The sequence below is a fragment of the Acomys russatus genome, chromosome X, assembly GCF_903995435.1.
Source record: "Acomys russatus chromosome X, mAcoRus1.1, whole genome shotgun sequence".
Classification (NCBI taxonomy): Eukaryota; Metazoa; Chordata; class Mammalia; order Rodentia; family Muridae; genus Acomys; species Acomys russatus.
The window spans coordinates 54467939-54484863 of NC_067169.1; the positions used below are offsets into that span (position 1 = coordinate 54467939).

Consider the following 16925-nt stretch of genomic DNA (forward strand, 5'->3'; position numbering starts at 1 on the left):
AAGGAGAGGAGGGGGAGGAATGAGATTCCATTTCTTTTAGGCTCTGTGACTCATTTTCATTAGGATTATTGCCTAATTTCTTTTAGCTTCAGGGCATTTGGGCCAATGACTATTTCTGTGGCTGGATTAACTGTGTTTTGAAAAAACTCTGAAAATGTTGTCAGCTATTTGCAAACATGGCTATAAATACATTGTGCGGGAAGGAGTTGCAGTGCTATTCACGGAGCAACTGGACAGGACCCATGCTCTCCAGCCATGTGGATATTACACACTGCACTTTGAATTTTAACAGCAGCTGTGCTAACGTGCAAACAAGATGGAGGCCAGAAAGAGGCCCCAGCAAGGGCAAAGGAAACACTATCAGGATGAAGTAGGGGGATTTAAAGTGTAATTTTCAGACTCCCTGAAGTCTAGTCTAGAGAGAAGTTGAATGCTGTGATTTGCTCATTTCTCAGCTATGAGGCTGTCCATATGTGCACAGTTTTTTTTTAAAGGGAGTATACATTTTTAATGGTCCATGTCATGAGTTCAAGCTTGAAATCAGGTATGTATATAAAATTTTGTACACAGATAGAGTTGCTTATACATGCATGTATTGTGGGTAATGTCCCAGTCCACCTATACATGAATGAGCACATATACAAATCTGCAGATTCGTGTATTAATATAACCATGATGATAATTCACATAGAAGGTTCAAAGAACTTTCCACAGGGTTCTCACATTAATTTATTTGAACTTTATCACACAGCTGAGAGGCAGGGGCTATACCTTCTACTGCTCTCTTTTTCTACAGAGAAGGAAAGTGACGCTCAGACTTAGCCAAGACTGTGGACCAGGTAAAGTCAGGGTTCTAAAACTGTCTACCTAATGTCAAATCTTGTGCCATATAGAATGTAGAGAAGTGAGACAAAGGAGAGTTAAACTTTGGGCTCTCCATTGTGAGCTCCCATCCCAATGCATCTTTTATTTCAATGCTCAGACAGACTAAACCCGTGAAAAGAAAGGCCAGTGCTAGCCTCTGTTGAGCTATGGTCTGGAACATAGCCTCGGGGTTTCTATTCTTGTCTGGGGTAGCAGCCAAGTCCATTCATGGGGCATAGGTGAGCCACAATAGTCTTCAGCAGTGTTCATCGGAGATACCCTGAAAGCCATAGGTAGTTTCTTCAGGTGGGAGGCTGAAACAATAGATCTGTTTCCTCCTTATTCTCTCCTATGGCTTGTGTGTATCTATCTTTCCCTTTCTTCAATGTGTAGGCTCACAACACCCGGTCTGACCGGTTCCACTTGAGCCTTCCATGTTGGAGGCATTTTATAAAAAGGGCAGCTAGCACAGGCCTGAATGTGAGTGGTACCATCACCAGGCAAATGAAGGTCTCCATACTTTCTTTACCTATGATGCCATGTTTCTCCATCTGTCTAGTTAGCAGGCCTATCGAGGTTTTAGTTTGAGCTGTTCTTTTCATAGACAAAGGAAAAAATGGCCCCCCCAACCATTTTTGTTCTTGAAGCGTGCAACTGCTTTATTGTTCACCACTTGGGCGGTTAGAACCTGGTGACGCACAGAGCAACATAGAGGCAGATGATGACATCAAGGTCTCTAAGATCACTAACTTGAAGCCACTGGAACAGTCAGAGCTGGGAGAAGCTTCTAGAGGCAGAGGCTCCTCGCTATTCTTCTCTCAACTGTACAGCAGGGTTTTAACTTGATACTATGTAGAGCTTCCTGCCAGAGGTTTTCTTGAGTCTGCCAGGCATATGTTCTCACCTGTTCCCAGAAGACAATAATCTTTCCAAGTACTATATGGGAGGTCCCAAGCAGCAAAGAGTCCACGAGGCTTGGCAAGATAAACCAGTAGGAACAGGATATGGAGCAGCCTGCTGTGGATGGAATTGCTTGAGTGGAGAACTGCTTGCTATGTGTAGCTGTGTAGACCACTCATGATTATTGATTCTTTCCAGACCTTACAGAGGAGTATATGGGCTAGTATAACTGGCATGGGATGACCCCACATATAGCCTGAGCACAATCTTAGGGATCAACAAGTCAGGGCCACATCCAAATATGAAAACTATACAGTTACCAATTGCACCTCCAGCATTTAGCAGTCCAAATAAGAAAAGCATAGATTTTTCTCTGCTCTCCTCCAGCATTTTTAACAGTGTAAAAATGGTTCTTAGGAACTCTGAAGGTCCTGGCCTTGAGCAGTATGAGAGCAGCCCAGGCAGTACCTCAACAATGCACCCAAACCTCAATTCTTGACTATAATTGAGCTGACCTGGGATCGCATTTGCTCTCTCAGGCCCCACTATGTAGATTTACAAGCCATAGACTATTAGGGTAGATGCCAAGAACAGCAAACATGTATGTAGCTCCTGCAATATAGCAGATGCTGTTCTCAGCCAGTTTATAAACTCATGCCATAACCATATACCATAAGTGATTTTGTTATCTTCCTTTTACAAATAGGGAAATACCAGGACAGAGAGGGTAAATACCATGTGGAAGGACAAACAGCTAGTGAATAGTGAAGCCAGGCTTTATCCAAACAGTTTGGCTGAACATCCGTGCTGATTTAAGCTGGCTCTGCAAAAGGATCCCTACACATAAAACACAAACTTCTTTTAAATAATAAAACAATTCTGGAATCTGGAAAGCAATTTTTTATTTTTAGATTTATTGATTTTGCTTTATGTGTATGAGTGTTTTGCCTGCACATATGTCTGTGCACCAGAAGTGAATCCAGTGCATTCAGGGGGCAAAAGGGGGCATTGCCCTGGAACAGGAATTACAGGTAGTTGAGAGCTACTATGTGGGTGCTGGGAATTGAACCCAGGTCTTCTGCAAGAATAATAAGTGCTCTCAAGCACTGAGCCATGTCTTTAGCCCCTGGAAAGTAGTCTTAGAGTGGAGATTATTCAGGAAAGATGTTAACTCCATATGTCATAATTGGTTCTTGCAAATACCAAGTGTGCTTTGAAATATTTTCTCGCACAAATATACACACATAATTCTCTTCTCTTTAAAATTACTACACTTGTTTGTTTATTCATTTGTCTGCATGTGTGTGTGTGTGTGTGTGTTCATGTGCCCTCATGCCGTGGTATTGTGGGTGTCAAAGAATAACTTACAGGAAATCATTTCTCTCTGTCCACCATGTAGTTCCTGAGGATGGAACTTAAGATTTTGGGGCTTGGTGGCAATTGAGCTTACCTGCTAAAACCCCTTACCATATCTCTTTCCCTCCCTTGATGGAATTCTTCAAGGATATAGGATATATGATATTATGAAGCTACAGGATAGTGGCTATCTCTTCAAGTTGTCTTTACTCAAATCTGTGAGGCTATGTTTCCATTTTCATCAAAGAAGTTCTCTTGTTCACCACATCGCCATTCCCCATCACCATTATGCCCAAGGTCTCCTTGTGAAACTGTTCATTGGTTCAAACTGCTCATTTCATAAGGAGAGAGCTCTGAAGTCCAGAAAGGAAAAGGGGATTAGCAAGGTCACAGTGCATTTAATAACGAACTCCTCCTCTCCTCTCCTGTCCTCTCCAGTCCTCTCCTCTCCTCTTCGCACCCCTCCCCTCCCCTCTTCTCTTCTCTCCTTCATTCCCTTCCCCTCCTTTTCCCTCCCCTACTCCCTGTCTCCTCACTGGTAACAGTATTTTCTGGATTCCATCCACAAGGACTTAGTTATGCCTGAATCTTTCCTTCCATAACTCCTGTTTCTATTCCTTTAATGGCATGACTCCTGGTTGCTTGTTTTGTCATACTACGTAGACTGCTTCTTACCTGTACACTTAAACTTCAGACTGCTACCAAGTGTAGCAAAATTTCTGTTGCAGGTTTCAGAAAACACCTACATTTCCACCCCCATGAAACATGGAACTGGGAGGCCTGTTTTGAATCACTACCCAAGCTCTGTCAAATGCTGGAAGCATGACTGTAGGCCATTCATTTGCCTCCAGTCTGCTGCCTACTTTCTGTCCCTGTAAAAGCGGAATAGGATTCCACACAGACCTTTCACACAGTGAACTTTCCCCTGCTAGATACAAAATCATATTAATTGTTCATTTACCGGATCCCATCAGTGTAGCACTTGATGTAACCAAAGACATGGGCATATGATGAGCTTGAACAATTTCATTGAACTGTTCCAAGGATTTAAAATCCTGAAATGTTACCTACAATGTGACCCATAAGAGATGACTGTTGCAACTCAACAGGCTTTTTTCTCCTGGGGCTCATAGGCTCTGGACACCACTTGAGACCTTGGCTGAGGGCAGAGAGTTGAGAGTGTGTCTGCTACTATGCTCCTCTTGGCCTCAGAACTCTTCGAAAAAAAATGTCTGGGTTGCTGACATAGAAAAGCAGGTGGTGTGGCCATGCTGATATGCCACAAGCCATTTTCAGGCATCTCACTTTGTGGCCTGATGCCCGGACATACCCTACCACCACCCATGTCCTTCTCTCCAAATGCCCTCAGTATTTTTTCTTTTCCTACCCTTCTGCCCGCCCCACCTGCTGGGTAGTGCCTAAAGGGGAACAATTACTCGTTAGACTACCAGAGGGCAACAAAACCTCACCCCCTAAAAAAAAGCCCAAAACAACAAAAAACAGAATCTGAGACACAACCAACTTGTCTAAGTTTTTGTTCTCGTTTTGGTTTTGTTTTGTTTGAGACAAGGTAGTACTGTAAAGCTCAATCTGGCTTTGAACTCCTGATCCTCCTGCCTCTGTTCCCAAGTGCTAGGAGTATAGGTCTCTGCCACGATGTCTGGCTACAAATTGTCTAATTCTTGACTCCTATGCTGTTACCTTTGCCCAGTTCCCATGTAGCTAAACCCTATGTCAAGTTCCAACCCTACCAGCAAGTTTCTCCTGATTTCACATTCTTCTCTCTTCATCCACATCACAAGAAAGTGATAAAAGCATTCAATTTGATACTTAGCAATAACCATAGTTATTTTGAATGCTGTATACCTTCGAAGAAATTGTAAACTTCTTAAGGGACACTTGTCTGGTTCATTTGGAGGTCAAGCCAGCTGCATGGTAAAACCCTATTCTCTTTAATTAAACCCACCTTCATGCAATTGTAGTAGAATGGGTGGGGAGGGTTTGTGAGCCAGGAAAGAACTCACACTTATCAGATGCTGCATGTTAGATGCTGGCCATGTGTTGTCTCGTTTAACCTCCACATCAGTGATAATGTTGTTTTATGTATTAGAAAACGAATACAATTTCCAAGAAATTGAAAACTTTGTCCAGGATCCATAAGGCATATGGATCTAGTGCTGCTTGATTCTAAAGCCCATAGTAAAAAAAAAAAAAAAAATGGAGGCAGTTGAATGTTCATCAGTAAGACATTGGTTAAATAAACATTTAGTAGAATATGATGTGGCCGCAACAAAGACTGAGCACTTGCTTTATCCATGATACATTTTGAAGTCTGAAGGCGAGGTAGAAGAGACCGTGGGCTGTGTTCCGTCATTTACACTTTACAAGTAGGCTATATCTTCAAATGTTAGCAAAAAACAGACTATTCCAGGAAGGATACCATCGAAAGCACTGGGAGCCTTGGGAGAGAAACAGGGTAGCAGGCAGGGGCGGAGGGGGCAGAGGGGGCAGGAGGGAGTGAGGCTTTTCACCACTGTACCTTTGGAATCATAGCTCCATGTATTTCCACAAGTAATACATGAGGGTCAACTTTGGGGAAGTTCATGATAAGCAGGGAAGCATAATGCCAATGATTGAATTGAGAAGTGTGTTGCATGCCAGCAACTCATGCCTGTCGCTCATTTCTCAACCTCCACTACAAATGGATTGGTTAAGGATATACCTTTCCACACATAGCTCAATTATAGACCTATAAGATGGGAATCTCTCTCTCTCTCTCTCTCTCTCTCTCTCTCTCTCTCTCTGTTTCTTTTTCTCTGTCTCTGTCTCTCCATACTGCCCCTAATCTCTTGGTTGGAGGCAGATTGAGGACTGACCCCAAGACTTTTGTATATGCTAGGCAAATGTCATTGGCCTATAAGTTTACTGAAAATCAAGATGTGTACTTGTGGTATATTTAAAATTCTTCTTAAAGAAGGGTGTGTGGGGGCTCAGGGGTGGCACATGCCTGCAATCCTAGCATTCAGGGAGGCAGAAGCAGGTGGATCTCTGTGAGTTCGAGACCAGCCTGGTCTACAGAGCGAATTCCAGGACATCCAGGGCTGTTATACAGAGAAACCTTGTCTTAGAAAAGGAAAAAAACCCAAACCAAAGAAGGAAAAAAATGGCTTGTTATAAGCAATGGAAAAAAAAACTGTATCAGGCACAGTGTAATCCTGGCCCTTGATGTCTGAAGCAGGAGGCTCACTATGAGTTCAAGGACAGCCTGGGCTACAAAACAACAACAAAATAAAGCCATTTCCTCAGACAGCTAACTGGCCTTAATAGAGGCTTTCTAAAGGGCCACTGATATGAATGCTCAAAACTACAAGTGCCGTCCTCCTCCTCCTCCTCTGCAAAGGCCACAATGATGTGGCCTCCACTCGCTCTCTTCGGCTATCCTGTTTTAAACACAAGGAAACTGGCCCACTCCAAAGCAGAATACAAAGGAGCGAGCCTCCTTCTAAACTTAATGTCCCCCGGCTCAGACCTTCTGACCCTAAATATCCCTTTCCTTCTTCCTTACTGCCTGCAAGAGAACAAGGCAGACCCTCGGGAGGAAGTGACATACTAACTCCACCCACCATCTGCCCCCCACCCCTAGCAATTCCTACTGGAAAACTCAGCCTTTGACAGAATGAGGTTTGTGAGCTCCTGCCAAGTGCTGTAAATATTTCCACATGCCTTGTTTCCTTGAATGTATATGACCTGGGATCTGGCCCCTCCTCTGCTTAGGCTTTCCTAGAGCCGAGGAACAAAGAAAACACAACCAATCTGGCCCTTAGCTTTAGGACATCAAACCAAACTGCAGAAGAATCCAGATGGGGGGAGGATGGTTAAGAGATGGAGTGGGGAGTGAGAAGACAGGAGGAAATGTTTAGAGTCACATTTAGACAAGACCACAGTGACTCCATTTCTAGGGCCCAGACAACGGTCATGATAATAACAACAATGACCACAGTTTACAAAGACCCTTGGCAAATACACAGCCGCACCCCACCCTGACAGAGCTAGCTAATTAAATGCTACTTGCTGAAGACAGCTTTGTAGCCTTTGGATGTGGAACTGCTGAATCTGAGAAAGCTCATGTGATTTGTTCAGGACTAAAAAACAAAATAATGACAGGTTCTTTGACAGTTTTTTTTTTTTTTTTGATTTAAGAATGACAATTCTTTGTACACACATTCTGGATACAGTAAAATGGGTGGTGAGAAGATCATGTCCTGTACCAAAAGATTGCCCAACCTTTGTTTTCTATGCTCCATCTCCCTTAGTCATAAGGATGCCTAGAAGATGCAGGAATGAGAAAACTCCAAGTAGTGTCCTACGGTAGCTGCTCCCACAGCTATACTATTGTGGTAAGCCAAGATCAAAAGGCAGGAGTTCTGGACTTAGATGGTTGAGATCCAAATCCTGCCTTTTGCCTTACGAACTTGAACATGGTATTTCTCTGCCTTGATTTAGCTACAAAATGGAGAAATTAGTGGTACCTACATGATTAGATTGTTGAAAATTAAAATGAACTGGTACTTGAAAGTGTTCTGGATGGCACTTTACATAGAACTACTACTATTTTTAGGGTGCCAAGCAGAAGTAGAGAGCTAAAGGTCAAAGAAATCCTATTGTGGAATGTAGCAGAGGCAGCCACACTAGGCTGTATGCTCCATACCTCCCCTCTCCACCCCACTTCTACCCCAGTGGCAGAAAGGGCAGTCAAGAAGTCATCTCCAGTCTTGTACTCAGTTCGCTCATACCTACATGAGGGACATGGGCCATCAACAGAAGGATTCTTTTGTTTGTGACTTCAGTAACCTGAACAAGTGGCTGACCTGTGACCTCAATCTCACAGACACCATGTTTGAAGGAACTCTGTTAATAGCCAGATAGACCTTATCCACCCTGCTATACACACAGGTCTGAACACATGGGTGCACGTACATACCATTAAAGCTGGGGTAAAGTGGTTGGTGGGTAGAGCTACAGGACAAGGCGAGCAAAGAACCCTGTGGGGACTGCCTATTTAGCAACAGCTCCTTTCCCCATTTCTGTCCAACCTCATGGAAACAGGTAAGCAACTAACCCAAGAACTACCCTTTCCTCTGTCTGCTCTCCCTAAAGTGCTTTTCCTCCGCCTGTTTATTCTTGAGGGTTTGAGTATCTATTTCCTTCCTTCTCTGATCTCATAACCAGCTGTGCATCCTTTGCTGGCAAAAAGAGATGATAGGAGCTGAACATAATAAGAACCAGAACCCTGAAGCTAAACCCCATCTGGAGAACAAAATGATGAGGAGAATTTAAAGCAAAAGTGAGGTTTGTTGAATTTTATTGAGCCAACTATAATATTACTTCCTGGGCTGGGTGCTTAGGGCTGTGAAAAGAGAAGGTATAGAAATGACCAAAAGGGTTTCATAGCAGCGCTTCTATGACAAAACTCTAGAGGTGGTTTCTGTACCCTTGAGGATTCTGTAGGACGTCACCTCTTACTCAGAGTGGAATGCAACGGAGGGAAGAAAAGAAAAAAGAAGCGGAGGTCTTGGTAGGATATACATTGGTGGTGGTGAGCTGTGTAACATACTAAACCGCTGCTTTTATAATGGAGAAGTGGGAAACAGGAGAAGAGAAAGAACAATGTGGGGAGGAAAGAAGATGCATATCTATCAAATGTGATAAAACTACACAATGAACAGTGAAGGGAGCTGAGCCACTGTGGCTGGGGCAGCCAACCTCACACATTCCTCTCTTATCATCCCCAGAAACACAAAAATGGAGACCAGAGGAGGACAAGACTGCTAAGATGAAGACGTTATATGCTTTCAAGGCAATCCAAATGGGCTACATTCTCCACCCACAAGTAGATGCTGAGGGGTTTCATATAAGCAGGTAATGCATCCACCTTCAGAGCAGGCATTACATGTCCCTGAGGTCCTTTATTACCCCTCAAGCCAGAGATGTCTGGAATGGCTAAAATTCCCTTCTCCATAACATTTGAATACTAGGTAGCATGCAGAATAAGGAGAAACATGAATATAGAGTGGAATTTGCAATAAATGTTTCCTAGTCTCACAACTAGGGAGTAGCAAATAGGTCTGGACCTATTGCGCGCACACACACACACACACATACACACACATCTCTGTTTTAAGAACAAGCCCTTGCTGCCACATGTGGTTGTGCATGTTTGTAATCTAAATACACAGAAGGTAGACACAGGCAAATCCCTGCAAGTTTGAGGGGAGTTTGCTTTACGTAGTGACATCCTATCTCAAAAGACAAACAAACAAACAAAACATGCCCTTTTTTCTCTAGGGTTTACAACTGAGAGTGCAAGACAAGAAATCCCACTCTACCCTGCACACACTCTATCAAAACAAAACAAAGAAATCACGTGATCTTTTCCTCCTTTTAACACACAATGAAACAAAGCAAACCCCAAAGATGTTAGTGGGAGGAGCAGGGCACCCTCCTGAGAAACTGGTCCTCTCAAAAAGTTGAGACAGCATCCTTTACAAGCTTCTGCAAATGTTGATAGTCTCTCTGCTTGCTTATTCTTCCCAGAAATGTTGCCAAATGACAAGAAAATAAAAATCCTCTGTAAAAGGAAGAACCCTCCATGCCTGCTGCCTCATTAGGCACACTCTCAACCAAGGCCCGAGCAAAGCTAAAGCTGACCAGGGATGATAAGCATGCATCACAGCCTCCGCCAAGGCTCTTCAAGGATCCCTGTCTGAAGCCCCCTAATGGGAAGCTGTGTATCACATTTAGAAATCTTGGTTTCCACTTCTAGCCTGAAGTAACAGAAAACCAAGGTCACCCTGACCATGCATTTCTGAGAAATGAGAGCAAACTGCAGGAAATTAAATTTTATGAGAGGGGTTGCGGCGGGGGAGCTAGAGAGTTGGCTCAGTGGTTACAAGCACTTCTGTTGTTGCAAAGGGCCAAAGTTCTATTCCCAGCATCCTCATGGAGGCTCATCACCTCCTAGGACGCCAGGGACACATGTGATGCACAGATGTACATGCAGGCAAAACACTCGTACACATAAAATAATAAAAAGAAATCTTTATTTTTTTTTTTAAAAGAGAGGGGTCCAAGCTATGGCCTTAGGGAGTGCTTGCAGTTTAATGCTTTTGAGGAACAGATTTGAATACTGGGAAAGAGCATTGCACAGACCCACCCTGCTAGCAGCAGGCCAAATTGAGAGAATTCTTTTGGAAACCAGTTCTCTGAAGAGCAGGACATTGTGGGAAAAATATGTGAATGCTCAGAATTGTTCTTGCATACTGAAATAAATGAAGTTGGTCTTTTTTAGGAGGTGGGTTCTCTGTGTAGCTTTGGCTGTCCTGAACTCGCTTTGTAGACCAGGCTGGACTTGAACCCACAGAGATCCATCTGCCTCTGCCTCTCGAGTGCTGGGATTAAAGGTGTGTGCCACCACACCTGGCTGAAGTTTGTCTTTTTAAAGGTGAAGTGTCTTTAAAAACAGATAAAATATGAAAATGGTGTCTACGTGGTTGATTTTCTTTGATTTCCTACTAATAAACTCTCAATCCTACCTAACTTCCCCTTCGGGAAGCTTAGCAAAGTTTTGTTTGCCCAAATGTGCCAGAACGTACACTAGGCAAACAGTAAAGAATGAGCTCCCACACAATTCTAGGATACAATGTTGGGGTTGGAAAGATCACATAGTTAACCTCTCTCATGTTAGAGACAGGTAACTGAAGTACAGAACAAGTTGGGATCACAAGTTGTATAACTCCTAGTTACTGCCCAGACGCTATCACTGAGGTCACCAGCTTTGAGGGGGGTTCAGATTTGGCCTGAGGTCTCTCACTTATTTTAGATTTAGAATGAGTTTGGCTCCCCAACACCACTAGGAGAAGGAATTGGGGAGAAAAGAGGAGGGATTGTTTACGTTGAACACGTGAGGTCGCTGGACAGTGAATGAAGGCTCCAGACGTATCTGGCTATCAGCTCCACACGCATTTTTTTGTTTGGCTTTCCAATGCCCCAGCCTCTCATCCTTGTTCTTTATGGCATGAACCAAGGTCACAGATTGGGACCCACTTTGGTTGGAGAGCGGGCAGTGGAATGATTTGAAAGATGCCTAACCAAAGGGCCCTGTGGCTTAAAGCACCAACATGAGCTTGCTCTGCCAGATACCTGGCAAAAAGCTTTGGGTCAAAATCCATGGATTGAAAGATGTTTACTCAAAAGATACCTTAATCTCAAAGTCAACAATTTACCAATAAACCCAGTGAGACACTGAATAAAGTAGTTAAAACCTACAATGAAGAGAAAGTGTGCTCTGCCCACTAATTTGGGGGAATTCTGAATCACTTAAGTGTAATAGACTAGTCTTCCTCATGCCTAGAAAGCTCTGCCTCCACCATGGTAGATCACCAACCCAAACCATCTTGTACCAGTAGTGACTTTTCCTTCCGATTGCTCTAGGCCTGTCTCCCTCAGGAATTCCCAAGGACTATGCTTATAAAGTCCCCCATAAAAGTGCCTCTCATCAAGTATGGCTCAGTGATAGGCTGGAAGGCAAGGTTGAAAGGGCAAGGTAATGGGCTTGCTCTGAAGCACTTTAAAATAGAATTTAGTTCGGATCCAATATTAACAACTCTGGCTAAATCTGCCTTATCTGCTGAACTTAAAGGCCAACCTTGCCTCTACTTAGGATTTCAAGAGTGAGCTGGGGTTAGCAACCAATACTGTCTTGCTCCTATTTCCCATCATAAAGATTAACTGTTGTCCCAAGAACCCATGCTTGGTCTATATATCCCACAAAAGTGTCTGGCTGCCTCCTGTCCTATCTGATGTCTTTTCTGGGCTACATAAATCCCCAATTTCCTGTGATTTCTACAAAAGTCTATGCTCCTTTCTCTCTTGGTCTCCCCCGCCCCCCTTCACCTTCTAAACCAGGACTTGGTTATTTGTTTCACTCTCAGAAATCTTTTGCCTGTCGATCTTCCCAGGCCTAGGTCCTGGGGGAGAGTCGGTTTCCCTTAAATGAGTTGAAGAAAGGATACAAAATATGTAGCTGGAGACACAACAGACCCTCAAAGCCACAGAATTCACAAAGATTGTATATTAATTGCTCAAGGACAGCTTTAATTTCATTTTCTTTCTACCTGCTCTTTGGCCTGTGACAGAGACACCCCCATCCCCTCCATTTGGAATTGTCTCTCAAACATCAAAATTACCTTTCTCTGGGACTGTCACTACTGCAGAACCTTAGATCCATTAACCCATTCTGCACACCTTCATGGCTATGACAGTATTAGGTCTAACAAGAAACAGTTTGGGTTGCAAAGTACTTCCAAATGCTAAATTAGCAGACTATTATTAGAAATCTATGTCATGTAATACATCAAGAAAAAGTGAAAAATCACAATAATAGAAATAGACAATGCTAAGCAAGTGAAAATCACATTAATAGAAATAGACAATGTTAAACTGGGTACAGTGGCACACATCCTAGCACTCAGGGAGGCAGAGGCAGGCGGGTCTCTGTGAGTTTGAGGATAGCCTCTCTCCAAAGTGAGTCCAGGACAGCAAAGGCTACACAGAGAAACGCTGTCTTGGAAAAAAAAAAGACAATGCACCAATTTTCTTAAGTAGCCCTTCCCCCAAGACTGGTTGTTGGGCAGATACTGGCTGATAAAGACAGTAGCAAAGTACAGAGCTTTCTTCATCTGTTTGATATCCCAGGGCTGTGACGTAGGTGGTCAGGAAATTTTGAATAGACTGAAGAAAGTGTCTTCAAGGCAAAGACTTGCTGGAATCTCAAGATCTAAACAGTGACATGGGCAAGGAATGGTGGCACATGCCTATAATCCCAGCACTTGGGAATTTGAAGCAGGAGGATTGTCACAAGTATAAGACTATTATGGGCTACCCAGCAAATTCTAGGCCACTCAAGGCGACATGGCAAGACCCTGTCCCAAAAGACAAATCAACAAACAATAGCTTCAGAAAGCTGAGGGTCTCAAGAAAGGCAATCCCGAGGTTGATCTGATTCTGTAAAGTGCACACTGTAGTAGGGTGGGACTGCCTTCCAAAAGAAAAAACGGAGGCATTTCTGAGAGGCTCGGTACCAAAAAGCACTTCACTGAAAGCATGATATAGCAGAACACGGACCCGCGCCAAAGTGTTCTCAGACCCCCGGGACATACCAAATTCCTTTCCGTCTCTTCCGGACCTATATGCTCTGCTCCGTAGTTTTAAGCCAGGAACTCCAGCTCCTCAGTGGACCCAGTCTGTGTTGGCATACTCTGCAGCCACACCTCTGCAAAGACCACTGCACCACCGCCCCCTCCAGCTGCACTGTGAGGTATTGACCGGAAAGTCCCTGCTAGCCCTCCCCCTGAGTCTCCTATGATCACCTACTTTGAAGTCTGTTCCCCAGCAGTGAACCTCTTCCTGGTAAAATAGTGAGGTTTTCAAGTTTTATTGCCTGCGCCTAAGGCCCCAGCTCTAGGCCTGAGCCACATCACATAAATGTAGGGGCCTAACTTCAGTTCAGCCTCCACTGCTCCCCTTTAACTTTCGCCTCAACTTTGCCACTGACCCTGGAGGCCACTTAGCCCGTCTTCAACCACAAGGCCACTCTCAGCAGGTGCCCCCTCCACCCCGCCTCCAAGTAACCTAGGCAACAGCCTGAAGGCCTAGCTTGGCTGCTTTCCCAAGAGCCCCTGATCTGCATCAAAGCAGGAAAAAGGTGGTCCCTGGGAGTGTAAAAACAGCCTTTCACTGAGTTGTCCCTTGGAGTCCAGGGACCCCACCGCTCCAGTACCGAGTGGCCGAGGTTGTTGTGAGAATGCCATTTACAGCCGCTGAGCACACTCGAGATTTTTTTCAAGTGGGGCCTGTACACTACAGCTGTGCCAATGGGTCACAAGGTCTGAGGCACAGAAGTCCCAAAAAGCCCCTTCTGCCAGACAGTGCAGCAAAGCTGCAAACAGCCCCCGTCCTCCACTGAAAGCTGTGGGAGGGGCATATCTAAAAGTAATCTAAGGTTTCTATTTCATTTGATAATCCCAAAGTCCCCTCTTTTGGAGGTTGTCAAGACAGGACCCTCAGAACTCCAGTGGAGGACTTAGGTTTTCCACTTTTTCCAAGTAAGGAACTTGAGGAGCTGATGTGAGCGCCTCCAGCTGTCCTGACAGCCCAGAGAGGGAGCCAGATTTCATGAAACGGTATTGCCAGCCCCCAGCTAGGTCCTAAAACCTCTCATCAGAACTGCTGAGGGGCTTCTTCTGCAGAGCGAAGGAGTCTGAGTTCCCCCGAGGTCACTGGAGGGGTCTCCATGCTGAGGAGTCTGCACACAGCCACGTGCCTCTAAGCCAAAGGCTAAGTCTCCAACCCTGCCCAGTTTAAGGGATAACCAAATCAGTCCCAAACTGTGTGACGGGGCCAACAATCTCATTTCAGGCAGAAAGAAGCCCCCATCTGATAACAGGTGCAGGGCTCCGGAGACCACACAGCTGAGGTGAGGAGTGAGCTGCAGGACTCATTGTATCTGGCGCCTCCCTGCCTCCTTTGAAGCTCGGCTTCCAGTGCACAGTGAGCTGCTTGCTTCCAGAGAACGGCAGGCGACAGACCGCACCGCCTGGCTGGGCCGTACCCACAGGAGGTAGAGACGCACGCACACCCCTCACTCTACTCCTCCCTTTCTCTCCTACACACACACACACACACACACACACACACACACACACACACACACACACACACACACACGCCTGCCATGTGTTTGACTCTGAGCGAAGAGTCATCAGGATTCCTGGAGTGATTTTTGACAGAAAATTGCTCTGGTCCGCCCCCCGTCCCGGGAAGAAACAGGGGCTGCTGTGGGAACCCGTTGTTCCGTGATTCTTTCGGAGCCCTTCAGCCTTCCTACTCTCTCCCGTCTACAACATGACTTTGCTCCCCGCCCCCGCCCCCAAATCCTGCAAATATTTCCCCAGCACACATGGGCAAAGTACTTGAAACAATCTAAAAGGTGAGTCTAGATTTGCCCCAGGGCAAAAAGTTCATTGCTTGCCTATAACCAATGAATGCCCCAGTTCTCACCCTCGGGACCACTTGAGCGCCTAGGTCTCCACTGCCCAGGCTGCCCAGAGCCCTGCAACCCATGCCCTAGCAGGGCACCGGCAAGGAGTGAGAAGGGCGCCTTAAGATCAAGAAGTATGGGGGGTGACGGTGGGGCAGACGTCTTTGCCCACAATGCCAGGTGGGACACGTGGGGCCACTCACCTGCTTGGAACTCCACTTGGCGATTTTTCTCTTTTTCCTCCTCTAGTAGCATGGAGTAGAGGATACCAACAGAGTTATGGATGCCGAAGATGGAGCCGTTGCACCAGGTGGCTGCAAACACCACTATCCAGCCGAAACCACCTTCGGGAGGCTGGAAGCCACGCGCGGTACCTCGGGTCTCCACTGTGGGCGTGGGCTCGGGTTCTTGCACTGGCTCAGCCTCGAAGCCCAGCTCCGGCAGGGGGGCAGGGTCGGGTAGGGGCTGGGGCTCCGGCTCAGGCTGAGGCTCGGGCGGGGGCACTGGGACCGGCTCGGGCTCAGGCTCCGGCTCGGGCTCGGGCTCCGGCTCGGGCACAGGACTACACACAGGCTCCTGATATTCCTGGTTTGCCTCCTGACAAGGCCCCTCAGCTTCCTCACTCGCCGGGCTTGGCAGCGCCATCGCGGCCAGGGGACTGACTGTGGCTTGCTGAAGCTGGAGGAGCTGTTGTCTGCCTGATACTTGTTTCTGCTGCTACTGCTGCTGCTGCCGCTCTGAGCACTGCCGCCACCGCTGCCTCAGCCCCTGCCTCCTCCTCCTTCTCCTCCTCCTCCTCCCAGCACCCGAGCTGGCCAGCCTGTCCCGCGACTGACGGTCCCTCGAGCCCTCTCCTTCTCCTCCCCCGTCTAACCCCCTCCTCCTCTCCCCACGTCATCTCTCTCTCCTCCCCCTCCTCCTCCCTCCCACCTCTTCCTCAACAGGCAGCCGCTACAACCTCGCTCTTCTCCCCAGCCCTTCCTCCTCTTCTTACTTGCCTACCTTCTCTAGCCGCTGTTGCCGCCTCAAACTCCCCTTTCAAATTACTGAATCCTATTCTTGTTCCGATGCCTAGAAGACGAATTTAATTAGCAAAAGGAGCATAAACTACCCTGTTACCCTACCCTCTCCTCCCCGCAGGTCCCAGAACCCACACTGATCAACCTCTAGCCTCCAAGAAAGACCCTGCCTGGTCCTCGTGTCCACTCCCTCCTTGCTTATCAAGCAACTTGTAGGTATATTGGTCCTGGGAACCCCAAGACAAGAGCTAGCCTGTGACAGACCCCACCCTGTCCTCGGGAGTCCTTGCGTTCCTACTTGGACTCCAGACCGGTCACCTAGAGGGTACAGCCTGGGCTTCGGACAGTGAGTGGGCACAATCTTCTCACGCCTGGAACGTAGACCCCCACTGAACTGCGCACCCCTCAGAGTCTCCCCCTACCCCCCGCGCTTCCCGGCAAATCCCTGGCAGGATTAAGGGGAGGAGACGGCCCGAGCGAGGCCCGCCCCTCCCGGCAGTCAATCAGGGCTTTGTTTGCGCCAACCTGGAGCCCAGAGGAGCCACAGAGGGCCGGGTCTAGGCACAGCCAGGGCAAACTCTGGGCCAGGGGCCGAGCCAGGAAAGGAGGGAGGTACAGTGGCACCAGAGGGGGCCTGGCCCAGGCCCCAGCAGGACACAGAGCTCAGTTCAGGTTACTTTTGGCTCTCT

The 16925-nt window shown here is 46.5% G+C and overlaps 1 protein-coding gene across 1 annotated transcript in view; it reads right to left on the reverse strand.

Annotated features, from left to right (window-relative positions):
* Positions 1 to 16011, reverse strand: part of Slc16a2 (solute carrier family 16 member 2) — a 122361-nt gene extending 106350 nt beyond the window's left edge. The window contains exon 1 of the mRNA XM_051142358.1: positions 15421 to 16011. Within this exon, the coding sequence (XP_050998315.1) occupies positions 15421 to 15862 (442 nt within the window). The 5' untranslated portion in view covers positions 15863 to 16011. The remainder of the gene's footprint in view (positions 1 to 15420) is intronic.
* Between the last annotated feature and the right edge of the window lie 914 nt (positions 16012 to 16925).